At 38.6% G+C, this 26,113-nt stretch overlaps 5 protein-coding genes across 16 annotated transcripts in view; 4 read left to right on the top strand and 1 right to left on the bottom strand.

Annotated features, from left to right (window-relative positions):
- Positions 1 to 26,113, bottom strand: part of LOC108042158 (protein furry) — a 54,784-nt gene that overhangs the window by 8,763 nt on the left and 19,908 nt on the right. For all 12 annotated transcript variants that reach the window (XM_017120301.2, XM_017120298.2, XM_017120299.2 and 9 more), the window contains 7 exons: positions 7,241 to 7,360; positions 6,974 to 7,107; positions 6,799 to 6,897; positions 6,596 to 6,730; positions 6,359 to 6,530; positions 6,104 to 6,209; positions 5,027 to 5,362 (listed from right to left, as the gene is read on the bottom strand). In XM_017120301.2, coding sequence (XP_016975790.2) covers positions 5,027 to 5,362; positions 6,104 to 6,209; positions 6,359 to 6,530; positions 6,596 to 6,730; positions 6,799 to 6,897; positions 6,974 to 7,107; positions 7,241 to 7,360 — 1,102 coding nt within the window. The remainder of the gene's footprint in view (positions 1 to 5,026; positions 5,363 to 6,103; positions 6,210 to 6,358; positions 6,531 to 6,595; positions 6,731 to 6,798; positions 6,898 to 6,973; positions 7,108 to 7,240; positions 7,361 to 26,113) is intronic.
- Positions 58 to 989, top strand: LOC108042166 (serine protease 1-like). The gene has a single exon (XM_017120316.2). It carries the CDS (start codon positions 83 to 85, stop codon positions 854 to 856), a length of 774 nt encoding a protein of 257 aa, XP_016975805.1. The 5' UTR covers positions 58 to 82; the 3' UTR covers positions 857 to 989.
- LOC108042162 (serine protease 1-like) lies at positions 1,486 to 2,696 on the top strand. Its single transcript, XM_017120313.2, has one exon. The coding sequence runs from the start codon at positions 1,529 to 1,531 to the stop codon at positions 2,366 to 2,368; it is 840 nt and encodes a 279-aa protein (XP_016975802.2). The 5' UTR covers positions 1,486 to 1,528; the 3' UTR covers positions 2,369 to 2,696.
- LOC108042164 (serine protease 1) lies at positions 3,887 to 4,796 on the top strand. The gene has a single exon (XM_017120314.2). It carries the CDS (start codon positions 3,902 to 3,904, stop codon positions 4,709 to 4,711), a length of 810 nt encoding a protein of 269 aa, XP_016975803.2. The 5' UTR covers positions 3,887 to 3,901; the 3' UTR covers positions 4,712 to 4,796.
- On the top strand, positions 8,697 to 25,066 carry LOC108042160. Its single transcript, XM_017120311.2, has 7 exons — positions 8,697 to 9,356; positions 15,722 to 15,864; positions 16,294 to 16,535; positions 16,903 to 17,024; positions 18,786 to 18,904; positions 19,016 to 19,086; positions 24,426 to 25,066. The coding sequence occupies exons 1-7, from the start codon at positions 8,697 to 8,699 to the stop codon at positions 24,521 to 24,523; spliced, it is 1,455 nt and encodes a 484-aa protein (XP_016975800.2). The 3' UTR covers positions 24,524 to 25,066.

Genomic DNA, 26,113 nt, shown 5'->3' with positions numbered 1-26,113 from the left:
CCATTATTAAATCCGCTATTGAAAATGGTCTTCTATAAAAGCTGGGAGTCAACACGATCTACTTTCAATTTGCAACCTTACCATGAAGTTAGCATTGTTGGTTCTCTTTGTGGCCACAGCCTGTGCCCACAGGCATCCCAATCGCACGGCAGCCCATCATGATGCTCCCGACGACATCATTGTAAACGGATATGCGGCCTACGAGGGAAAGGCGCCCTACGCCGTGGGTCTCCGGATGAACAACGGAGCCGTGGGTGGAGGGTCCGTTATCGCCAACACTTGGGTCCTGACCGCCGCCCACTGCCTGACCACCGAGTCCGTGACCATCCACTACGGCTCAAATCGAGCCTGGAACGGTGTGATCCAGCACACTGTGAATAAGGACAACTTCTTCCGACACCCCGGATTTGGAAACAGCGCCGGCCATGACATCGGACTGGTTCGCACCCCGTACGTGGGCTTCACCAACCGGATCAACAAGATCTCGCTGCCGAAATTTAGCCAACAGAGCCAGCGCTTCGAGAACTGGTGGTGCGTCGCCTGTGGCTGGGGAGGAATGGCTAATGGCAGGCTGGCCGACTGGCTACAGTGCATGGACGTCCAGGTGATCAGCAACAGCGAATGTGCCAGATCCTATGGATCGGTGGCCTCCACCGATATGTGCACCCGGGCCACCGATGGAAAGTCCGTATGCGGCGGCGACTCTGGAGGAGCACTGGTCACACACGACAACCCGATTCAGGTGGGAGTGATTGTCTTTGCTTCCGGCGGCTGCAAGAGCGGTCCCTCTGGCTACACCCGTGTCACCGATCACTTGGACTGGATCCGCGAAAAGTCAGGAATCGCCTACTACTAACTGGAAAAATCGACCAAGGATAAATCGAAATCTAAGATTGTGTCGAACCTATATATTCTGAACCTTTAATTCAGACATATCTATTGCAATGTAATTGTACTTATGTAAATATATATCCGTAACGAGCAGCAAACAAATAGGTGTTAATTAGTGATGAAGTATTTAAAGAACAAAAAGTTATACCAAAAATTTTTGAGTGAACTTTCCCAGTTTATTTTTATAATCTATACACATTACAAAGTAATATATAGATTTCTTATGAAATCTAGTAAAACGTCTTTTAAAATTTAAAAGCTTTTAGGCTTGTCTAAGGCTTCTCACGTAAATCTGATTCATTTAACCAACTTTTGGGAATTTGCACTTGTAATTTTTTAAAATTAGCTCCGGAGTATAAGAATACGTTCCTATCAACAAACCGTTGGTAACATGGTTTTCATTCATGACAGGTACACATTTTAAATATATAATTTGATTAGTCAAAACCATTTTATTTATGATTGCTTTTAACAAGAAAAGCTCTTGACTTGATAGCACACATTTTAATATGTACATACATTTGTATATATAAATCAGAATGAAAGTGGGCTACACTTCCGTGGGGGGTTGCGATATGGTGCACTTTTGACTGATTCGTTATCGATTGGCTCTCGAATCGTATAAAAGCACGTTGCCATGAACAGAAGGCTAAGTTTCTTCCCAGCCATGAAATTGTTCCTGCTAACTCTCTCCGTGGCATTGGCCTTGGTCGCCGGTTCCCCAACCGGTCTGAACCGCACCCAGCTGCTCCCCAGGGTGACCATTTCCGAGGGTCCAGAAGGACGCATCGTCAACGGCTACCCAGCTCCCGAGGGCAAGGCCCCCTACATTGTGGGTCTGCTGATCCGTACCGATGGTAGCAACGGTGCCGCCGTCGGAGCTGGAACCATTATTGCCAGCGACTGGATCCTGACCGCCGCCCATTGCCTGACCACCGACTACGTGGAAATCCATTACGGATCCAACAATGCCTGGAACGGCGCCTTCAGACAATCCGTGCGCCGTGACAACTTCATCAGCCATCCCGACTGGCCCGCCCAGGGCGGTCGTGACATTGGTCTGATCCGCACACCCTCTGTGGGATTCAACGACTTGATCAATAAGGTTGCTCTGCCCAGCTTAAACGAAGAGAGCAACCGCTTCGTGGACACGTGGTGTGTGGCCTGCGGATGGGGTGGTATGGACAATGGCAACCTGGCCGATTGGCTGCAGTGCATGGACGTTCAGATCATCAGCAACAGCGAGTGTGAGCAGTCCTACGGCAGCGTGGCCGCCACCGATATGTGCACCCGTCAGACCGATGGCAAATCCGGATGCGGAGGCGACTCCGGTGGTCCGCTGGTTACCCATGACAATGCCCGCCTAGTGGGCGTAATCGCCTTCGGATCTGGTGACTGCCACAGCGGTCCATCTGGCTACACCCGTGTCTCAGACTACCTGGGCTGGATCCGCGACCACACCGGCATCTCCTACTAAACTCTTAAGGATTCTTTTGAATATCTTAATAAATTGTTTAAAAAATCTAATAATGATTTCACCTTTAAAAAGCCTGCTACTGACTATATGAGTATTGTAATGCCAATAACTGGTTTTAACCAATCGTAGTAAAAAATAATATTTCAAGAAAGTGTCCTGTAAGGTACATTAATTCTTGATTAGTATCAACAGCCAAATCGCCTTGAACCTATATTTCAACTTTAAGCCATCGACGATTATCATAACTATGATAAGGATTTAATTATGAAAATGTAAACTCTTGTCCTAGTACACCGTGTCTAAATAAATGTATATGTTCTTATCTCAATGACATTTTGTTTACTTTTTTTGTCCCAAGCTGTATAAATTATAATATTTGTACCTTATCTTTAAGATTACTTCGAGCGTTTTTTAAAAAGCTTTTCACTTTTTCTTTATTTTGGAGTACCTGCTTAATTAAATAAATTAATAATAATAATAATATATGAGTGCTCGGGAGTGGGCACTAAAAACAAATATGATAGAAGTAGATAAGGGAGGCATTAATAGAATATAAAGTACAAGACCTGGAAAATTCCCCTTTTTAAATTTTGATAAAGAAAGATATATGGCTCGTAATACCCATACATATGGTATCCTAATTTCAGTCAAAACACAGTCAGAAAGTCATTTCGACCCTAAAAAGTATATATATTCTTGATTCCTCCCCTCCTTCAGTCCGTCCGCCCGTTAATACGCAAAACTAATTTTAAAGGTATTTGGATGAAACTTTCCGTAAAGTCTTCTTTCTATTACAGGTAGTATATCGGAACGAGGATGGATAGGTCGACTATCATATGGCTCCGATTGGAACAATCATAAAAATAAATTTTAAAAAATCATAAAAATAAATTTTAAAAAATTAGAACTTCGTACATATATATAGTAATATTGAACAGAAATACGGTATAAATAATCAGCCGACTATATCACATAGCTGCCATAAGAACGTTCGACAAATGTAACGTAAAATAGACATAGTTTTATTTAGTCTTATTTCGTCGTTATATAGAATAACATTTTTTAAATATCTGTAAGGGTAAATAAACTTTGGCTTCCAAAATTGGCTCTCTTTTTGTTTTCATTTGTTTTTGCTGGCATCTTGGCCAAAACAAGTTTAAGTTCACTTTAGTGAGCTGACAGTGGTTCTATCAGGGACATATTTATTGATCAGTTGCCCGATTCTTATCTGTACCTGATACTTATGGGGTACATTAGATTTATGGAGCCCTATGGTCCCCAGTATATTTTGCATTTCCGACCTGATAACAATTATGTGAAGTGGCCCGAACCCCCCTGAGATGCTAATTCCTTAATAAGTGTTTGAAGGGGGGGCTTGCGATTTGAAGTGCAAAGCATGAATGGTTCCTATCAGTATGGGTGAGATACGATTTGTTGATTGTTCGCAAGAAGTCTGTCTTATCAAAAACTAGCCGATCGGGAATGGTATAAAAGCAGGTCGCAGCGACCACAATGCTAAGTTTCTTCCCAGTCATGAAACTGTTCCTGCTAACTCTTTCCGTGGCCTTGGCCTTGGTCGCCGGTTCCCCAACCGGTCTGAACCGCACCCAGCTGCTCCCCAGGGTGACCATTTCCGAGGGTCCCGAGGGTCGCATCGTCAACGGCTACCCAGCTCCCGAGGGAAAGGCCCCCTACATTGTGGGTCTCTTCATCCGTACCGATGGAAGCAACAGTGGTGCTGTTGGTGCTGGTACCATCATCTCCAACGAGTGGATCCTGACCGCCGCCCATTGCCTGACCACCGACTACGTGGAAATCCATTACGGTTCCAACTGGGGCTGGAACGGCGCCTACAGGCAAACTGTTCGCCGCGACAACTTCATCAGCCATCCCGACTGGCCCGCCCAGGGCGGTCGTGACATCGGTTTGATCCGCACTCCCTATGTGGACTTCAACGCTCTGATCAACAAGATCCCCCTGCCCAGCATGAATGAGCAGAACGATCGTTACCAGGACACCTGGTGTGTGGCCTGCGGATGGGGCGGTATGGACAATGGAAACCTGGCTGATTGGCTGCAGTGCATCGATGTCCAGATCGTCAGCAACAGCGAGTGCAATCAGGCCTACGGTTCGGTTGCCGATACCGACATGTGCACCCGCCACGCCGACGGCAAGTCGGTGTGCGGCGGCGACTCCGGTGGCCCCCTGGTCACACACGACAACGCTCGTCTCGTCGGTGTGATCACCTTCGCTTCCACCGGCTGCCACAACGGTCCCTCCGGCTACACCCGCGTCTCCGACTACCTGGGATGGATCCGCGACCATACCGGCATTTCCTACTAAGTTCCCGAGGAATAGTAAATGACCATACGGGGGATTCCTCTGTATAGTCTTTGCTATTCTAAATAAATTCATTCAATAACTGCAATTGTTGGTCTTATTAATACAGCTGGGTCGACATGGGTATTAAATGGTGATACAAAAATATAGATTTCCACAAGCGAACTCAGATGCTTACTCTGTCCAACTGAATCAAATTATAATTTTCTTATAATTATATGCTAGAAAATGTATGTTCTCTTATAAGCAACCCACAAGATGGTTTAACTTTGATAAATACCAGTAGAGAGAATTAATCTATATTGTTCAAAAACTCACCTGTGAAATCCGCTGATAGGCAAACTGACATCGGGTAAGAACTCGGTGAGCGGTGCAAAATAGCCACCGTATTCTGGCATCGGTAGTGGATGCGGATGGGCATTTGCCGTGGCATCCGAAGTTCCGCGCAGCTCAACATTCTCCTCCTGCCGCAACTCCGGGTCGTTGATCAGTATATCCTCCGGCCGGGGCAGTATAGACGGTCCTGAGGCGGCACGGATCTTATCGGCCCCTCGGGGTGGACGATTGCCACTCGATCCTGGAGTGACTGCAGCGGCGGCAGCAGCAGCTGCTGCCTGGGTATAGGCGCGAATACCGCTGTCCGATTTGCAGGTTCTGCGGCAAATATTTTAATTTTGGTATTAGCTTAATTTTGTAGCATTTGAATACCCTTCAAGAAGGTATTATAATTTTATTCGAAACGGCGGAACGGGCCGGTTCGGAATACTATATCATATAGCTGGGATAGGAACAATCCGGAAAAAAGGGAAAAATTACGGATTTACATTACTAAAAATCCGACGACTATATCACATAACTTTTCTTACAGACATCTGATTTCAAAGTGGCATACTTCTAAATGATTGTAATTTAATTCTCGAAAAATGTGTATCTTCATTTTGGTTTGTATTTTTGGATCGATTTTTAGTCATTTTTAACCCCTTTCCAAATTTTGGAAAAATGGCTTTGCTGAAAAGTGACCAAAAACCTGCTCTTCTAAGCCCATAACTTTTCTTACAGACTTCCGATTTCCAAGCGGCATATTTCTAAATCATTGTGGTCAAATTCTCTAAAAATCTGTATACTCATCTTGGTTTGTATTTTTGGGTCGATTTTTAGTCATTTTTATGATCCAAATTTTCGAAAAATGGCTTTGCAGAAAAGTGTCCAAAAACTGCTCTTCTAAACCTATAACTTTTCTTACAGAAATCCGATTTTAAAATGATTGTAGTTGAATTCTCTAATTGTTTTCATTATTTTTAAACAAAGAAAAATAAATTTTTCTAACAGTGGCAAGGGTATATAATGTTCGGCTTGACGAAGTTTGCTTCTTTTCTGTTTTTAATTTGAACTTACCCAATTTTAATGGGATCCTCGCCGCTGTGCCGCTTGGTGTGAATAGTGCCCTTTTCGACGGCCAAGTCCTGGATTCTGGAGTCATTAATGCCACCTACAGCTTGGCCTGTTACAAAAGATTAATAAAACGAAATTTAGATCAAATTATTAAAACCAATAAATTCTCATTTAAAAAATAATTATACATTTAAAAATTTTTTTTAGTAAATTTAAGAGATTTTAACAAAGCCTGGAATGTGTTATTTATGCACATACCATCGGCACTGTGACTAGAGGCCTTTCGCATGCTGGTCAATCGATAAAAAGGTGGCGTTTCCGTGCGCTCAATTAAACAGTTGAGCGTCTCCACAGTTTGCAGCTCAGCCATGAGTTCATCTAGTAACCGATCCGGACAGCTCCGCACCAGATAAAGAGCCACTCGCTTGGCCTGATTAAAGGGGATTACAGAATACATAACCACTACATAAGATAATTATCGCTTTGCATTCTTACATAGGGGAGCAATTCAGTGGGAGCCATGCCACTCATGATGACCAAGTAGCGCAGGATAACCTTCAGATTATTGGGCCAAAACTGGCAGAGAGTGCCCCACAACTCTTCAATGTCGCGTGGATGGGCGTCCGAGAACTGCAGTGGTAAAAAATTAAAAATTAAAGCTTAATCGATGTGCAACGATGAGCAAATCCCTATTATACCTTCGCCGTGATGTAGAAGAGATTGTTCAGAATCATTTCCGTTGCCTCTGTCGACCCGGTTCCCTCGCGTCGTCCCCGCGTCCCAGAATCCGGAAAATACTGCGAAGGGAAAAAACGAGCAAAGGTTCAATCCGTCTCCGGAATAAAACGGAAGGCTTTTAAATGATTCGCTTACCATAATGTAGGAAAGGGGCGTGGCGGGCGGAACACTGGTGGCCACCAGTTCCATATTCTGCAACCATGGAAGGAGGCACTGCAGCAGCAAGGCGCGCACATCCTCCCGTGCGCTCTGGAATCGATGGGTGATTTCTGCAATGGAAAATGTATCAATACAAATTTAAATTATTTTCATATTAAAGCTGCAATTGGCAGCAGGTTAAAGCGATTCGCTTTTTTTGCTTTAAAGACTTAAATTACCTGAAAAGGGGCTTTAGTTACTCACCCGAGAAGATGGACATGGTAAGTTCGGGACGCAGCTGGGCCAACTGTTTGGATAGGAAGCGCTGGGAACGGCAGTAGGCACTGCTAAGCAAAACATCTAGGGTGCCCACCTTGTCGTCCTCTGAAAATAAAAGAAATAATAGAAAATAAAGTATAAAAAACTCGTAAAACTTAAAGCATTCGCCAATCCTAACCATGATGCAGTGCCCCAATCTGCGTGGCCATTTCGAAGCTCCGCACTCGAGCAAGCCCGAAAGGAGACTGTGAATAAAGTTTAACCTTCGCCCATGGCGTTGGCCTTTCCAATGCCAACGAAAAGAGCTTTTCCGGCGTCTGGAAAAGCGCGTTGGTTTGTTATTGTTTTCATTACCGCCCAATGACAATGTGACCGCAACAGTTCCGTGGCCCAGTGGCTGTTTAGCGGCCCATTGTCTACGACCCAGTGGCGTCGTTCTCCTTCTGCGAATCCTGCTGAGCTAATCCCTCGACGGGACCAACTACCACTTGTTGCTTTTCCTGCCAACCCTGACCTTGTCACCTGTTGATTTTATGAATGAATCGACGCCGGCGCAGTGGCAGGAAAAAGCTTTCACTTGGCGCCTTCCAAGACTCAATAGAAAGTGGTTTAAAAGGCTGACACGTCCATTGTCTCGGCTTAGTTGCGCGCTCATTGTCCTGCTGGTTGGACGAACCAACCGAAAAACCAACTCACAGACAGTCAAGTTCACCCGAGCACTTGAAAACCGGCGGGAGATAGTAAAATGTTGCTTTATCATTTGGACCAGCAGCTCTTAGAATAAAGAAAAACAAATTCTATTCCGAGAATTACTAATTAATCGAAAAAATATTGCCTCCATTCAGAAGGCAATCCGCACCGTTTTTTTTTATTTCAAAAAAAAATTTAAAAATACAACTAGACCGCAAATAAATTTTGGATTGTGAAAACAAGAAACCTCAGAAGTTTTCAGAAAAAACTTTTTATGTGTGGCAAAAGTTTTTAAATTTACCTGGCGATTCCTCTTTGTTTACATCATTACGAATTGAGGGCAAAAATTTGTTGGCCGATAATGAACTTAAAACACCTAGGTGAGCAGCAATCGGAAGTTTCAATAAGTTTTCAAAAGGAAAAGTTTGACAAAGAAGTTGGAAAAAAATTCTTAATTAAGAATAAGTTAAGCGGAAACAGGGATTCGTGTGAAAAATTGAGCAACCAATCGAAACTTTGGATTGTTGACATGTGCTGGGTGAACTAGTTTGGTTTGCCAACAAAAATACACATAAACTTAACACCTTTCTATTTAAATGGTGTTTGTCCGGTGGCAACGAAATTAATTTTTGTCTTTGACCTATGCAGATCAATGAAAAACGTGTGTCAAGAAAAAAATAAAATAGTGAAGTTATGGAAGCGTAAAATTGGAATATAAATTGTGTTACAAATACAAAATTAAACTGCAGCTATGGATATGGATTATACATCCAACAACACTGGCAATATATCAGCCACCACAGCAGCGGCATTTACCACAACTTTTGGAGATTCAAATACCACGGATAATAATTCAAGTGATTATGCACCAGAAATGGCTTCGGAGAAGGCACCAAGCGAAGAGGAGATGCTGAAGATAGCCTTTTTTATAGGGGATTTTGTACATCAGTACTATATCCCTGTTGTCTGCTGCACGGGCAGCATTGGGAACATCCTGTCGGTGTTTGTCTTCTTCAGGACCAAGTTACGGAAATTATCCTCGAGCTTTTATCTGGCTGCTTTGGCCATTAGTGATACCTGCTTCCTGGCCGGACTTTTTGCCCAGTGGCTGAACTTTTTCAACGTGAACATCTACAACAGGAACTACTTTTGCCAGTTTTTCACCTTCTTCAGCTACTTGGCCAGTTTTTGTTCCGTTTGGTTTGTGGTGGCCTTCACCGTGGAGCGCTTCATAGCCGTCATCTATCCGCTGAAGCGCCAAACCATGTGCACTGTGCGCCGGGCAAAGATCGTGCTCCTTTGCCTGACCTTTGTGGGCTGCCTGCACTGTATGCCCTACATAGTGATTGCCAAGCCAGTGTTTATGGAAAACCTCAACGCCACCATCTGCGATCTCAATGCGGAATACAAAGTGAGTATGTCCAAAGGCAAGAATTCAACATATTATTCCTAATTTATAATGTGCCAAAATTTCGTAGGCTAAATCGAACAAAAAGGGAAATTTATTCTAGTGTTTCGGTTTTCTAAACAAATAAAGACCACCTATAGGTTAGAAAATATATTCTCTAAAATAAACGCCAGTATGAATGGTATTCGTAAAATTGGAAATCTGTTTATTAATAGCAAACATCCTAACGCACTTTTACTTTGCATACTCTTAGTTTGGACCCATCTTTAAAAATATTATTTTGTTGTACTTTATTTAAGAATCGGAACAGAGCTGATCAATAGATTTAAAAGAGCTCTTAAGTGAGACACAATTACAAATTAGTATCACCATTCAATCAAATAATCAAATAAAGTTATAATTGCTCTTTATACAAAATATATACGTAATCGACTTCGACTAAAAAGTTTTTAATTGACACGCTTGTATTGTAATGTATTTGTTCTTTGAAAACTTATTTGCATACTGTTTCAAACGGAATTAATAAATAATTTAAAACAACATTGAGTAATCGAAAATTGTAAAACAATTCTTGGCAATCCAATTAGATCTGTGAAAAGCGTATAAAAAAGGGAAGCACTAAAGGCAAGTAAAGCATTCGTTGGCCATAAAACATTTGTACGGTTTTATTCATGTTCATGCCTTTAAATAAATCTTTAAAGATGCTTATGTATTTTCCTGCAAACTACTTTACTACTACTTGCTTTTGTAGTATTTGCTAGTTGCAGCTGTCTCATTCCTGTCTCATACCAAATTCTAACTTTATCAAACACATTCTTCTAGAGCCTCGAATTTTTCATTTGGGTTGCCAGTGGTAACCAGTGACACAACGGAAATTTATTTGCCATTTTCCGCACCTTTATTCGACTCTTCAAAAGGTAACCCATGCGTGGGAGTTTGGTATTTGTGAATTTTTGTCTGCCATTAATATTACTATTGGAATTTGAATGGCTTTGTATGTTTGCCTTGGCAAATGGCCAGCAACATTGTTGTTAAATTTTCGAAAGTATATGAATTTTTGGGAAAAACTTTTCGGGGGGGATGCATTGTAAAAGACAAGATCAGAGGATGAGGGATTATAGGGAGAATCTGTCAGCGGCATTTACAGCTGTTCCGGGTAAACTTTGACTTGACAGCTCTTGAGTTAGCGAATCCCTCGTCACTTTCGCTCGACATGGCATTGACACTCTGTCAATTGAGCCCAATAAATACCGCCAGGATATGCGGATCATGCGCCAGGCCGCAAAACGAAGGAGCCACTAATTTGGCCAAAACTAGAGCAATTAGTCAATTAATTGGGTCCCAAAAGGCGGATAGCCTACCGCTGTGTGGGTTAAGCGAGCAAATTAACCATTTATTGGGTAAGAAAAAAAGGCCGTCACAAATTGGTTAACGAATGGGCCAAACCGTAACCAAAAAAACCGTAAAAAGTCGAAAATGGCTACAAAGAATAACCAGATACAAAAAAGAAAATATTTTTAGATGGAAAATTACATTCCCTAATATTGCAAAAGTTTATTATAAATTAAAATAAGATCTTAAATTGTACACCATAATGTGGTATTTGGAATAATTGTACACCATAATGTGGTATTTGGAATAATTAACTTTAAATTAAAAACTTTTAACTTTTTTTTATTTAAAATACAGATCCCAAGATTTGAGAATGTATAATTTGTTTAATTTTGTAAAGAACTTTTAATTCTAGAAATTGGTGATAGAAATTCTGATTTTATTGAAAGTTCAAAGCGTTAACTGCGTCGCAAATTTAAAGGCAACACTATCGTACTCTCCCCGAACCTTGAGTAAACAAGGATGACTAAAAAACAAAAAGACATTGCTGACTAGTAAGCCAAGGCAAATATTTTTTCTGGGCCCGCAGCACAAACAGGACACAACAGTAAGGACAAGGTAGTAAAAAACAAGAAAGGAAAGCTAACTTCGGGCGGAGCCGAAGTTGAAATACCCTTGCAGAATATTCTGCAAATTATATTCTCCAAAATTATTCATATGATGCATTCTTAATACTCATAAAAAATCCCAGCTTCCTAACTTTAAAAACACCAAAGTTATGGCATTTCCAATCGTTCAGTTATATAGCAGCTATAGGATATATTCGGCCGATCCTTATGAAATTTGGTACGTCGGATTGATTGGCCAAATATAAAACTTATAGAAGGTCCCAACTTCCTAACTTAACAAACACCAAAGTTATGGCATTTCCGATCAATCAGTTATATGGCAGCTATAAGATATAGTCGGCCGATCCTTATGAAATTTGGTAGGTCAGATTAATTGGCCAAATATAAAACCCATAGAAAATCCTAACTTCCTAACTTCACAAACACCAAAGTTATGGCATTTCCGATCAATCAGTTATATAGCAGCTATAGGATATAGTCGGCCGATCCTTATGAAATTTGGTACGTCGGATTGATTGGCCAAATATGAAACCCATAGAAGGTCCCAACTTTCTAACTTAACAAACAGCAGAGTTATGGCATTTCCGATCAATCAGTTATATGGCAGCTATAGGATATAGTCGGCCGATCCCGGCCGTTCCGACTTATATACTGCGTGCAAAGGAAAGAAGGGTGTGTGCAAAGTTTGAATTCGATATCTTTAAAACTGAGAGACTAGTTCGCGTAGAAACAGACAGACGGACAGACAGACGGACAGACAGACGGACAGACGGACAGACGGACAGACGGACATGGCTATATCAACTCAGGAGGTGATCCTGATCAAGAATATATATACTTTATAGGGTCGGAGAAGTCTCCTTCACTGCGTTGCACACTTTTGACCAAAATTATAATACCCTCTGCAAGGGTATAAAAAAATAAAAGGAACTGAATCCTACCGCCAGGCACGTGGACCGACTGGGTGTGTCCCGTAAGCTTAAGGATGACGATGCCAATTCTAAGGCCTCGATAAATCTCATATTTCACTTGGTTTTCAACTGTTTACTTTTGCTTTAGCCGTAGACGCTTTTTGGGACTGAAATTCAATTCTAATTCCTCACAATGTGTGGGCGGACGCATTGCAATGCAAACAAAACGCCAGGTGAATTAGTCTAGCAAGAGAAACTCAGCTCTGCCAGGCAGCCAGCCAGCCAGCCTATTAGCCAAATTGGCCTCAATGGAGCGTTAAGTGTCGCTCCATCGTGTATTTCTCGATTCGATTGGTAGAATGATGGATGAGTTGAGCGGGTGAAGTTCTCGAAAATGAAACGAAAAAATGAGCTTTCAACCAGCCAAGATTACACAGAGAAAAAATAATGAAAAAACATTTCCTTATAGGGATATACATAAGTTAGTATCAGTAATCTCTTTTTAAATAAAAGGATATTTAAACTGTTTATTTTATAACAATAAAATAAAAGTACTCGAAATGAAATGAAACAAAAGTATAAAAGTTAATTGCATGAAACAATACTTTTAAAATTGATCAATTCTCATTATCTAAATAAAGAATAATTTAAATTGACAAAATGGTTAAATCAAATTATATGTACAAGTACATATGTATAAATATAAGACATTTTTTGGCAGCACCATAAGTAGTGGTGAAATTACTTTTGTGGACACAAAATCTCTCCCATCCATACTTTAAACATTTTGAAATGTTTTCTTTGTGTACAAGCGAATTGTCAGCAATTTCGTTTGACAAAAATTTCGTTTGAGCGATGGGAACCACGATGCCGATGCCAGTTAACAGATGGCACAAGACGAGTGGCCAGGAAATTATGCACGAATTCCGCTGGCAACAAGGCGGCGGAAAGGCAAATAATGTAAAGGGGAGGAAAGTGGGTGGAACAGAAGCTGCAACGTGCGGTGAACAATATATTGCAAAATGGCAACTGGGGGAGAAGCATATAAATTTTGAAACAGACATCGGTTCTAAGCTGTAAATAGACATTTTGCACTTGGCGGTTGGCATATTGAAAGAAACAAATCATTGGGTAATAGCCCACTGGATGAGAGATAGCAGAAGCCGCCCTCGGGAAACGCGACCAGATGCTTCTTGGAAAGCTGCGCAAGTCGACTTTAAGGGTATCTGGCATTTGTCTAATGAATAGAAAAATTACGGTCGTAGTATAACCTGAATTTAAGCATTCGCTGGAAATGAGACCCAACAAAAGCGAATGAAATTTAACGTATATTCTCTAAATGGCATTCTATTTAAAGCTCTTCATGATTATTAATTAATTTCGATATTATGACCGGCAGCCATCAATAAAGAAGGGGCCCTTTGATGTGACTAGGCAGCAGATGTGAAGCCAAATTAAAATCGACTAAGCTCATGCAAATCTCCAACTGGGAGATGGAAGTCTGAGGCCACAGGAAGTGCCCGAGAAATGCTAAAGTGCAAATACCATATGCATGGGAATAAATTCAACCAATACATTCCGATTGGCATGAGTAAGATTTACAAAAGCTCTGGACTTAACTTTGCTTTGAATTGGCAAAACTTTAAAAATGCAACATATTCTTCGATGCGAACATGCCTTACATACTAAAGTTGATAACTCGCAAAGAAAAGACTTTTGTTATAAAGAAAACTTTTTCAAATTTAAAAGCGCATTTCAAAAGAAAAAGTCGGATTGCTTTAAAATGCTCCATGTTTCAGTTTAGCACCAACCCTTTAGAGCGTTTTAAAGAATAACAGCCAATAAGAATTACATTTCCTCAAGAATTAATTATACTTTCATAACAATTTCGTGTATTAGAAGCATCAAAGAGGCAGACATCATCATCGTCAGTTGATTGAAAATTTTCGAGCTATTACACTTTGATCCACTTGACACACACAGGCGCCACAGCCATAGAAAAAATTGGGATGGGCATTAAAAGTAAATAGCAAAAGCAAATAAATTGAATGGTTTGTTGAAGAAGGACAGCTTTTACGGTTATGACAGCCATTGGGGGATTTTCCAGAGCGTTTCAGGTGTTTACTGACTGACCAAAAGTCCATGACTCAAATGGCCAGTCCACAAATAAAATGCTTTAACAATAGATTACAGTTTCGCATTGCTTCTTAAATCGGCATAAAATATTTAATATGATTACGATTTATATGAGAATTTTACAAATTCGTTTGTTCATGTGTATATGACAAACAAAAAATGAAAACATAAGCAAAACAATAAATTTAAAATGGTAAAAAAAATGATGACAGAATATTTAAATTAGATTTCGGAAATATTTTTAGGCCCAAATTCATATGAATAGGTATAAAGTCAGTCTGGGTATTGAATTACTTGATGAACAATTTTGATTTTCTCAGTCGATGATTAACATAATTTCAATGCTTGTGATTTTGATGAAAGCCAACACTTCAAATTATGTAAATTGCAAACAACCACCAGAAATTACGGCCGAGCCCACTGATGATGATTGCATAAATAGAGTGAGAATTACACTCCTTCTTTAAAGTATTCAGACTTAAATTCCAGCATGGCCAGCTGGTTTGATAATAGAAATCCAACTGGCCTTAATATATGATACTGCCCTTATGGTCTTCCAGTTTTGCCTAATTGTGATTGAAACAAATGAGATTGTTTTGCCGTAAATTAGCCAGGCCAAATGGCCACCCACATCTGTTCATCGAGATTAATTCGAGTGTCCTGGAACATTTCAGATTGAAGTTTTCGGACATGAAAGTATGCAGGCAACCAGGAATTTATCTGCTCGAAAGCTTTTACCCCAAAGAAATAGGAATATAAATGCACAAGACGATGCGAAAATAGTTTACCCCTTCAAAGACTCCCGGGGAAAAAAGGGGTTCAGCCGAGCAGAAAATGCCGAGAAGTATGCCGAGATTAAAGAAACAGGCCAGAAGGTCAGCTCTTGTTGTTGAGAGCGTAAACTTATCGGTTCAGCTTAAAATAATTCCATTAAATTTCTCGCCAGCGGATTATGCAAAATTAAATCTAATTCTGCTCTCATAGAAAGTTTTCTCAGGTTTGTTGAGGCTTTAAGTTGCGCTTGCGTTTCGCAAAAATAAATGAATTTTAAACTTTAGTTTGATTTGCCAAATATTAGTGCCCTCTGCGTGACATGCAAAAGACTACTCTTTTCCCTATTTTGTTTAAATACTTTTGCGACAGAGATTTGGCGACTCCTGGATAAAAACCAACCAAATTGAATTTGGAGCAAACAAGATTAAAGAAAGTTGGTGGTGTAGAACCAAATTACGAATACGTGGCGTATACTCAATTTAGTATACTGTTTGCGTATACGCCACGTTGGCTGAACCACAAACCCAATCGAATTGCAACCAGCGCAGTAATAATAATAAAAAAAACCTGTCCTCTCAATTTGCAGGAACAACTGGCCCTTTTCAACTACTGGGACTCGATTGTCGTCTATGCGGTGCCCTTCACCAGCATCGCAGTGCTGAACACCTGTACAGGTTGCACGGTCTGGAAATTCGCCACCGTTCGCCGAACGCTGACCATGCACAAAATGTGAGTATTGGCCTCTAGATAATCGCTGTTCGACCTTTGAACCCACTTAGGTGATTTGAATGAAACACCCTTGGGAAACCTTACATTTCAATTGCTAAATATGCCCATACAGAAGGAAAAATAAAAATTGAGTATCCGTGAATTCAATTCACTTCGAAATTAAGACACAAATATAAATTGAATCAGGTTTACAGTAATATTAATATTTGACTTTTAATTGAAAATTATATTCATTTAAAACCGAAATAATCTTGCCGAATTTACCTATTTCATAATTGTTCAAAATTGGTCATGTAAAACCTAACTGAAAAAAAAATGGCTCTTTAAAAATAGCTTTCTGTTTTAAAAACAAAATTTTTAGTTCTGAATATTTTATATTTGTTCCCTTTGGGAAGCATCAAATTGAATTTTACGCTTTTTGTTGCACAGGAAGCCCCAATCGCACAGCATGCCATCGAACTCGTCTAACTCCTCCGGAGCTGCCTCTGCAGTGGCATCGTACCGCATTTCGGCATCCCTGAAGCGTCAGAAGTCGACAGGAACGCATCCAAGCGGACAGCACAATGTTGCCATTGGGCAGACGGATGAGCAGGATCAACAGCAGCCACAACAGCAGCATCAGCATCAAATTAACAATTGCCAACACCATTGTGAGATTACACAGAAACCAGGTGAGAGTGCTACACACCTGGGATGGCTGTCTATTCGGAAAAAGGCAGTGCTTCGCATTGCTGACACTTCACTAAGGAACTCGTTATAGTCGCATTTGCTGAAAAGTTGGTACAAGCAAAGACTGAAAGTTCTTCTTAAGCCATTTGACATTAAAAATAACAAAACAAACCATGATGAAAGCAGAAGGAAAATTTTATGTAAAACTTTCTGACAGCTGCAATCATATCCAAGTTGGCGACACTGACAAATTGCCAAACAATTCGCCAACTATTACATATAATTTCCAACTAATTATAAAGACTGCGGGAGTGTGAAAGACGTCTCGCGTTAACTCTTTTCCTTATTTTAATTATATCCTTTTTCCAGCTCGTCGCAAGGTACAAAACTCATCGCAAATCAAGGTAACCAAAATGCTGCTCATTGTCTCAACGGTTTTTGTATGCCTGAATTTGCCAACCTGCCTGCTGCGCATTGAGACGTATTGGGAGGTAAGTGATGTAAACATACATAATGGCTAACTTGGGTCATTTCGAGCACTTGTCCGTCATTCAGTCAAGTAGAAACCCCTTCTATTATATCAAGGCACAAAGACGGTGTATTGTTATGCCAGGACAATGATAGGACTTTATTTAGGGTTGACCCAAATAATTGGATCAGCAGCTCTTGACCAGCTCGTAAATTTGGTGTGGTTAAATAATGTAGTTAGAGCATATATACACCGAGAAAATAGGATTATATTTAATTTTGCAAGTTATCTACAACTTGTAGAAGTTTATTAATCAGTCTTCAGCTGCCAGATGTTGAAGGACTTCTCCTCAATTCCGGATCCGACTCATAGCTGAGCTGGTCAGAACAACAGTCTTAAAGTAACCATGCCAACATTAACTATTGCGGATGCTTTGCATTTTGTGGGCAAACGCCAAGCTCCTAATTTCAATCCTACGCCCAGTTAGCTTAACTGTCGTGTTAAATTCCGGAATAGCATACATCAAAAGAGAAAACATTTTAATATACTCGCCAAGTGAGCACAGTCTGGTTGGCATGGTGAACGCCATGTAGGTGTCAATTAGGTTTTAATTAGTTTGTGCACTTTGGAGGCAAATCGTAAAAATAAAATCAGATTCATGTTATAATAAATGCCCAAGGCACCGGAGGCAACGATAATCATAAAAAGATTACTGCAAAAATAAACACTGGATAATACAAAACACTATAAACATGATTTTACAATACACATTTATTTAAATAAGAGTTAATTAACTGAAAATTTCCCGTACGTTTCAAAGAAAGCAATTCGATAAATACCATTTAATTTAATTTGCTTGTATACAGATACATTCTGGATTGGTTTTTATTAATGTTACTCAGTTTATTACTCTTTCGTTTTTTCCAATTCGTTTCTCAATGCTCTGCAAAAAATCCTCACATATACGAACATAATTGGAGAATTTAATATATGCCATAAGCCATCAAAGGTTTGACAGATTTTTTTGTATGCGCAGCATGTCAAAGTCGGCACAAAAAAATATGGCAAGAAGTAAACAGAAATTAGAAACCCTCAAAAATATATACATTTCTTTATAATTTTAATAAAATAAGTTGATTATTGTGTACTTTATATTCACATACATTTGTGTTGATGTTTAAATAATTAAAGAATTTACTTATAATTCTGTGTGCCTAATTTTCCGTTATACGAATTAAAACTATATTGAAAGACTAAAAATATTATATAATATAAGCCTTTAAAAATCAAATTTTTGGACAAGCTATGCACACTATTTAGAATAATCATTCGGTTAGGGCAAAGGAATTCATTTTTCACCCCAGTTCATATGACAACTTAAAAATGCGGCAAGCCCAGACTTCGATGCGATGCAAAATTAATTGAGTGGAAAACGATGGACGACAGACAAGAGCTAAATTATTGCCCGGCCTCCTACTCCGGGTTGAAAGGTCAATAAGGACGACACGTGTCCATTACACATGAATTTCTTAGAAAACGAGTGTCACAATAAGTGTTTACCGTAACTAATAGCTAAAATGTGTTATTCCAGAAATCATTTAGCCATTAGTGAGTTATGTAAAATGGTGCAACAAATGTATCGATATCCTTATTAAGTGCTCAAAGGTTGAAGGCAAACTGTTAATGCCAGGAGTTACCATAGCAACGTAGAACTTCCTAATTGGCACATGAAATTCCTAGTAATGTTATTTCTCTTTACGTTTTTTGTGATTCTTATCCACAGACAGAATCGTCCAAAAATAAGAATTCAACACTTGCTCTGCAATATATTTTTCACGCTTTCTTCATCACAAATTTCGGGATCAATTTTGTGCTTTACTGCGTCAGCGGACAGAATTTCCGGTAAGTAATCCGGTACAAATTACCCCAATAACGCATGCTTATTTGACTGGCTTTTATGAAAATTTAAATACATTTTTCCCATCCACTCGTCATTTTTTCCACATTTAACAGCAAAGCCGTATTAAGCATTTTCCGGAGGGTTTCATCGGGTCAACGGGAGGCGGGAAACACCCAAGTGACAGGTGAGTGGGGGAATTTTCCCGAATATTAAGGGTCCATAATGCATTCAAAGCCGGATGGGGAAATTTCATATGACAAATGCGATTTTATTTGCCCAAAAAGCTTGAAAATTTAATTTGTTGTCTTGGAGAAGGCGCCTTGATACATTCAAAAATCACAAACTTTCAGGATAGTGGAGAATTTAATCCTCAGAAAACCACTTAACAATTTGAGAAAATGCAGCTTATATAGCTAATCCTATTTTAAAAACCATAATCCCAATTAAGACACTTTAAAAAAAGTGGAATAAAAAATTTAAGTTGGATTTGTGTGTTATAATATACGACTTAATAGAGACTAAAATTTCATACAAATATAATTGGTTTATCCAAAAGAACCCTTGATGCATTAACAAAAGGATTATGATATAATTGCATTAAATTCACACAGCAAAATAACCTTTTAAACTTTAAATGGCTTCTTCCTGCAAACTCTAACTCAAAACGAAGAGCTTTGCTGGTCCTTACTAAACTTGAGGTCAAAGTTAAGGCTGGTTAAATCCTTAATAAAATGCCAACATGGTTGCGGTTATTGCTATGCTCGACAACTGCACTCGAAAACAAAAATACCCAGGGCGCTCCAATAAATAGTTTTGTAATTATTTATAATTTTGTTATAATATTTAAATGTTAAACTAAGCATAACAAATTGTAAGCAGAAACCTTTGGCTTGATAGCTACCAATTATTTTGAACGCCTTGCTGATTAGAGGAGCTTTGACATTTAAACTATGCAGCTGAAGTCTAAACATTTTTCATGCTTGAAATCTCTGGCTGACTCCTCAGGCTTGACAAAAACCCAGATAAACTCAGCGCCGTCCGGCACAAACAGATGTCAGTAGCAGAGATTTTAAAGGATTAAAGCGACCACTCAACTTTCTTCTTGGGAATTAAATCCCAGCCGGCATTGCATTTGTCCTCTACCAGAAGCCGGAACATTAATTGCTGTTTTGTTGCTGTTGCGCCGGATCCGGGAAAAACTTTTTCTATAAACGCTCGGACAGTGGAAGCAAACAAATCAGCATGTTTTCTGTTAATGAAAAGCGGTAAGCATTGTCACCAGGAAAAATCAACAGCAAACACGAAGGGCCCGTTAGTGGAACAAGTTAGTTAGGTGCACAGAAAAAAAATTGTCACAAAATATTGAAACTAAGCAGCGTAATTCTTTAACAATTATGAAAAAATAAATATCTTTAAACAAAAGAGAAGATAAAAGTTCAATTGAAATAGTAGCTGGAGTAAAAGCAGGAACTCAATTCGCACCCTAAATTCTTCCATATTTTTAATAAAGTATAAAATATTTTTAAAGCTATTAAAAGTACTCAAATGGAAAAGGAATTCCGTTTTTTTTTGTTCGGTCAATTTTAGTTTTTAAGCTAAGAACGAAACATTTAAGCTATGAATGTAAATCGTACATTTAACTGCACAAGTTATGTTTTGCATCGATGCAAAGCCATTTTACAGACAAGACCAAGATAACAAACTGGGGCAAATGCTAATCGAGTGCTAAATGATTTTCCATTACGCTTCAGGGCTCTCTTGAAACTCCATCATGCATTTAATAAAAGCTTCACAAATTTCTTAAGGTTAACCAATTAAAAGCCAATATTCAAATAAAGTTGAAAGAGACATAACCGGTTTAGGAATATTTTACCCAGAGGCTTTAACTTGTTTGCACATTATTCATGAATATTATTCTAAAATACGTATTAATTTTGAACAATGTAAACTTTGCCGACTATGTAGTTTAGTTTTGTGACTTAATATGGATTGAACGTAAATTCAAATTCATTCTTTTACGGCTCTGAGTAGGGTTTTCCACTGGGTCCAAAGGCGGACAACAGGATTTCCTCATTTTCTACAAGCATCATTCACCTGCCGTAAAATTTAGTTTTACGATTTTCCGGCTTACCTTTGGGGGGTCATCAATTTTTAATTTTTTACTAAAGCCAAGAGCATTTTTGAACAGCCATTTTTCTTCGAATCTCTAGTGGCATATTGAAAGCCATAAAAATGTCAAGGTGCATATTTATTTTACAGTACGGTTTTCCACTTGTTAATTAAAAGTGTTTGCCAATTTGTTAGGGGCGGGAAAAATGGCAACTAGGGTATGTAAGTCAATTTCAAGAACAGCACCACGCAGATCCTGTCAAGTTGTTAAAGAAAAAAGCCAGGGCAAAACTAAAATTCAAATGTAAATTAAAGTGACAACCAGGGAAAAGTGAAAGGAACAGCGAATGCTTCAGCTGGCGGCAAGAATTCTTTAGTAGAAGCTGCGAGTCAAAAAGGATCAAAGCGGATAAAGAAGTGTACCCCGTGCAAATATTGGCACCATGCAAATACATGAGGTGTCCTTGTTTTGTTTGTGTATCTCGTTGAGAAAAGAGGAGAAGAGGGATTTGCACAATTGCAACGTTTTTAAATTACATTTAACACTGTCGCAATGAAAGAGATTTTTTAAAAATGATTACTGTTTGTTGTTTGTGCATTCTTCTCCTTTATTTCCTATTTTTTTAAGGCTAATAGCCTGCAGCTCGTACCCCAAATAAGATATTTCCGGATAACAAGTAAAAAAAAATATTTAAGTTAATGCTTAATTAAATGGATAATTTTTCTAGATAAATCTCAATGACTTTTTATAAAACTGTATTTATTATGAATAATAAAAAGTTTTAGATTAATAATTAAAATTATGTGGTAAACTAATGACACTAGGAAGTTGCACTTAAAAGAAACTTACAAGTAAGCCTAAATTATGAAAATCACAAACTATCAAAATGTTATCGACAAAATTTCCACCTAGCATACTAATCGGTTATTGCTAATTCCGATTTCAAATTGCTTTCGCTGGATAGCTACGTATTCCAGTACGGATAATCCGAAATTCAAACATCGGCAGTTAATGAGAAAAGCGTTGCGTTCGCACATTAGATTCCCCGCCATTCCGCGCCTAATCTTGGCCTGCGGCAAGTACGAAAGCTTAGTTTCCCCAAATACATTTTCATTTTTTTTTTGCGCGGCATTACTCATACGCAGCGTGGTACGTGCGCTGAATGCAACGGCAATTGCCGCGCCTCTCGAGATCCGCCCGCTGCCTCATTACCGTGTTTCTTATTGGCCATAAATTACCAACACATCCAGTCACGCTTCCTCAGGCTGCCTCTTCGAAGGAGTCAATCCCTATACTTCTCAGGCTTTTTCCTTGGCGAGTCAATCAGTGGTTGTCTCTGGAGAAGACCGTGTCACTCGCTTTATTTTTCCATTCAAGCATGAAAAAGTAACAAGAAATGTTACTGCTAAGGTTTATTGGTTACCTTTGTTGGCTTTAAGATGAATGAAATCGGATGAATTGTTTGAAGGGTTTTTAAATAGATTTAGATTTGAATTTAAATCAAAACTTAAATGCAATTTTATTTATAAGCAAAACAAAGGGAGATTTTTTGTAACTAAGCTATCACGCAAATTTAAAAAATATATATTTGTTTACTTTTTCAATTTAAAATATATCAACTATTTGAGAAAAACAACATTCAAATTAAATATTTCTACTTGAAACTCAAATAAACGTAACTATTTGGAAACCCACTTGGAAAAGCCCCACTCCCTTTAGCTAGGAAAACTAACGACTATCATCTACTTCAAGCTTGACCTTACACAGTAGAAACCATTGTGTTAAATTGACTCGTTTATAACGATTTATCTCAGATGAAGCATGAGTTTGGCCAGGAAATGATTGTGCTGGGTCAGAATATCAAGTGGCTGGCAGAGTGGAAAGCCTCAAAATATAGGCATACGTACAAATTTGGCCAATTCTGACTATTCATTGACAAAACAAATCAACACAACAATTCACTTAGGATTTCGAAGGCTTCTATTTGAAAATGGCGGTAGGAAGTCTTTTGCTGACGCGAGTAGTCGTTTCCTTTGTGGTTGTTTGTATAATTTATTTAATAACTTACTGGAAAATGAATAAAAACGTGTCACACAAAAGCCAAGCCAGCATTAGGCATGCGTCAAGGACAGTCGAAGAACGTCATCATTAATCTTGCCAGGCCACATATATCCACATATTATAATCAAAAAAATTTTAAGGCAAAAGCCAATGAGGGTGGAATTTTCTCAAGGAGCTAAAATGACAAATGCTATTTATAGATCTCCTTTGTTGATTTTCCAGAGAGTCAAAATGTGTCGAAAGTCAACCGGAAGAATTAAAGTTGATTTTGAGGTGAATTTTAAACAGTCACTTAAATATAATACAATTGCGTTTGAAGGATAACCATAATTACCCAGAGCAAAGATCATAAAAGAATAAATGCAAACACGACAGACAAACATTGTTTTCATTGGAAAATGCCGCTGGTCTGAATTTATTGGCACTTTTTCCAAGCTTTGTTTGCTTTTGAACACGGATGATTGATTAGCTCAGATTGCCATGAAACACAATATTTCGGGGAAAATAAAGAATAAACCAAACGAAATGAATATGTGCTGCCGTTCTTTGTTAAATTAGCCAACAAAAACCCAATGATTCGCTGCGTTTTGCAATGTCCTTAAATCGGATTTGTTCAGCATTTGGTTAGGCCAATAAATTGGCGCGCAAATAAGCCACAAAGCCAGTTGAGCATCCCATTGGAAACCCCAAAGTACCGAATTTATAGTCTACTTTTGTGCGCCCTGCTGGGATGCTGATACGACTGACATTGTAAATCAAAGCATTGTCAGGTAAATACAAAAAGGATAGAAACGGACACCCAAATGGGACCGAAAAAAAACATAAGCAAATACGGATTTAGTAAAATAATTAATGTTCTTCTTGATTTGGAAAAAATATTTAATACCTATGGCTATTTATTTTTGACTTTAGGGTGGTGTCCCTAAAGCGGATAATCTGAAAAACAATGAATTGAAATGAGGACGGAATTTTTATGATAACTAAAAAATCTATAGCCTGAACATTTTTCTATTTACTTTTTGTGTGAAAAGATAAATGCGCTTTTGTTTAGATAAAGGCTCTATTGCGGTGAACCGGAAAACAAAGATAATTATATATGAATCCCAGGAGTAATAAAAAATTTACAATAGGAAATATGATGAGAAGCCTATAAAGTTGTGATTTTATTTCATTATTTAACTTTGGTCTTACGCGCACACATTAGGTACTTAAAGTCAACTTGACATGTAATTAATGGGTTCTTTGCTATGGCAATTGAAATTCAAAGAAATATTGCATTTATCAAAGACTTTCTCGCACACAATTTTATACATTTTCACATGCTTACCGAGCTATTTGGCTTTTCTTTTCAGTTTCAGAATATTGTCGCAATACTGGCACCTCCACCCGCCGTCGAATGATGACGCAGCATTGTTGGAACGAAATGCATGAGCTGCATCCACTCAAATAAATTGCAGAGCTTACGTACAAAATTAACTTAGAGGCTCCGAAGGCCAACGAAAGATGTGAAATTGCGAAATACGCCGCGGGATAAGCAGGAATTTCGTTTTTAATTAGATTTCAGTCAACATAATATAAGAGAACCCCGAAAGTAAAAATTAGTTTACAGAATGAAAAAATGAAAGCGAAACTTTTGTTTGTGATGTTTGTCAAGGTCAAGCAACATAAAATAAAAAACAAAAATCAAAATTAAGAATGTATTGTATACACCGTATTACATGTGTTTAGGTGTTTAACTAACCATGAGTAATCAAATAATTAGTTTTTGTTTTCCTTTATAAACTTTACACCCATTAAAAAAAAGCTGTTAAACAAAACCTAGTCAAATTGTAAACCGCACGCTAATTTAATTTAAAGCTAACCACAAATACAATTTGAAAACGTCAAACGTAAAACCCAATAGATTAGATTAATAAAAACGTATTACTGTCTAACCAAACAACGCTAAAATGTATACATGTAATAAATGTTAATTTCGTTCAATGAAAAGCCAGCCAGGATGAGTTTTGATTTGATTTCCCAGTTCGCCGCAACAAGCATTTAAACCATTTTCCAATTGACTAATCCTAATAAGCCAATTGGGTTTAATCAACTTTAAATGGCCGAATACAGTTTCCAATATCAAACATTTGACAGCCTAAAGCAATTGAATTTTCGCAATAAAGGCTAAATCCCGAGATCAGGCAATCTCATTTTCCGTCGCTGACCCAATGCCATGGATTTATTATTATCTTTTTAACTTTACAGGACTAAGCTTGTATTGCAGAGTCCTAAACAAAAAATAACGCAAACGAAGGCAGAAAAAAGGTCAAGGACAGCTTTTAGGTGGGCGGATAACATTTTTGGGTGTACGGCTTGAAATCCTTGTACGAACAACAATGCAAAACGGAGCTAAAAAATTTGAAGTGCAAGAATCGAAATTTTGCTAATTACAAACAAAGTAGAGGAGCCGCCTCACAAAGCCCTTCTTAGAAGTGGAAAACATTATTGCAGGTTCAATTAAGAAGACAAATACCTTCGAAGATTAGCCATAAGCTGTAGAGGATTAAAAAGATACACCGAAAAGCACCAAACTCAATCAGAGAACATCGAATATGGAAGTGGATACAAAGCTTCTTAAAGCTTCTTAGGTTATGCAATGAAAATTTCACAACCACATCCAAGGTAAAACAATAAAACGATGGTGCGTACATACATATATGAAATTAAAATGCAAAATTCAAGCTCCAACAAACAAGGAGCATAAACAACACTTGCCGCATTGGGAAATTTAGCGAATGAACAACATTTTTACTCGTCTGAGAGCTTGAGTGTCATGTAAGCTGGTTTAAGTAGCTCAGTTTCTGACAGATTTGAAAGAACACATGGGATTAGGATTTTCCCAGCTCAGATATAATTTGGTTAATTTTTCTCTTAGGATTCTTTAAGTAGGTTGTTGTTTAACAGTTATGTATTGCGCTTAATTAATCACATGTACCATTTTTCAAAACTTGAACATTCAACCTGTAAAGTTATTCAAAATTTATTTGTTCATATATAA

This window comes from Drosophila rhopaloa, unplaced genomic scaffold (genome assembly GCF_018152115.1).
Source record: "Drosophila rhopaloa isolate 14029-0021.01 unplaced genomic scaffold, ASM1815211v1 contig_163, whole genome shotgun sequence".
Lineage (NCBI taxonomy): Eukaryota > Metazoa > Arthropoda > Insecta > Diptera > Drosophilidae > Drosophila > Drosophila rhopaloa.
The sequence above is the reverse complement of the archived record's forward strand: the minus strand, read 5'-3'. Positions and strand labels throughout refer to the sequence as shown.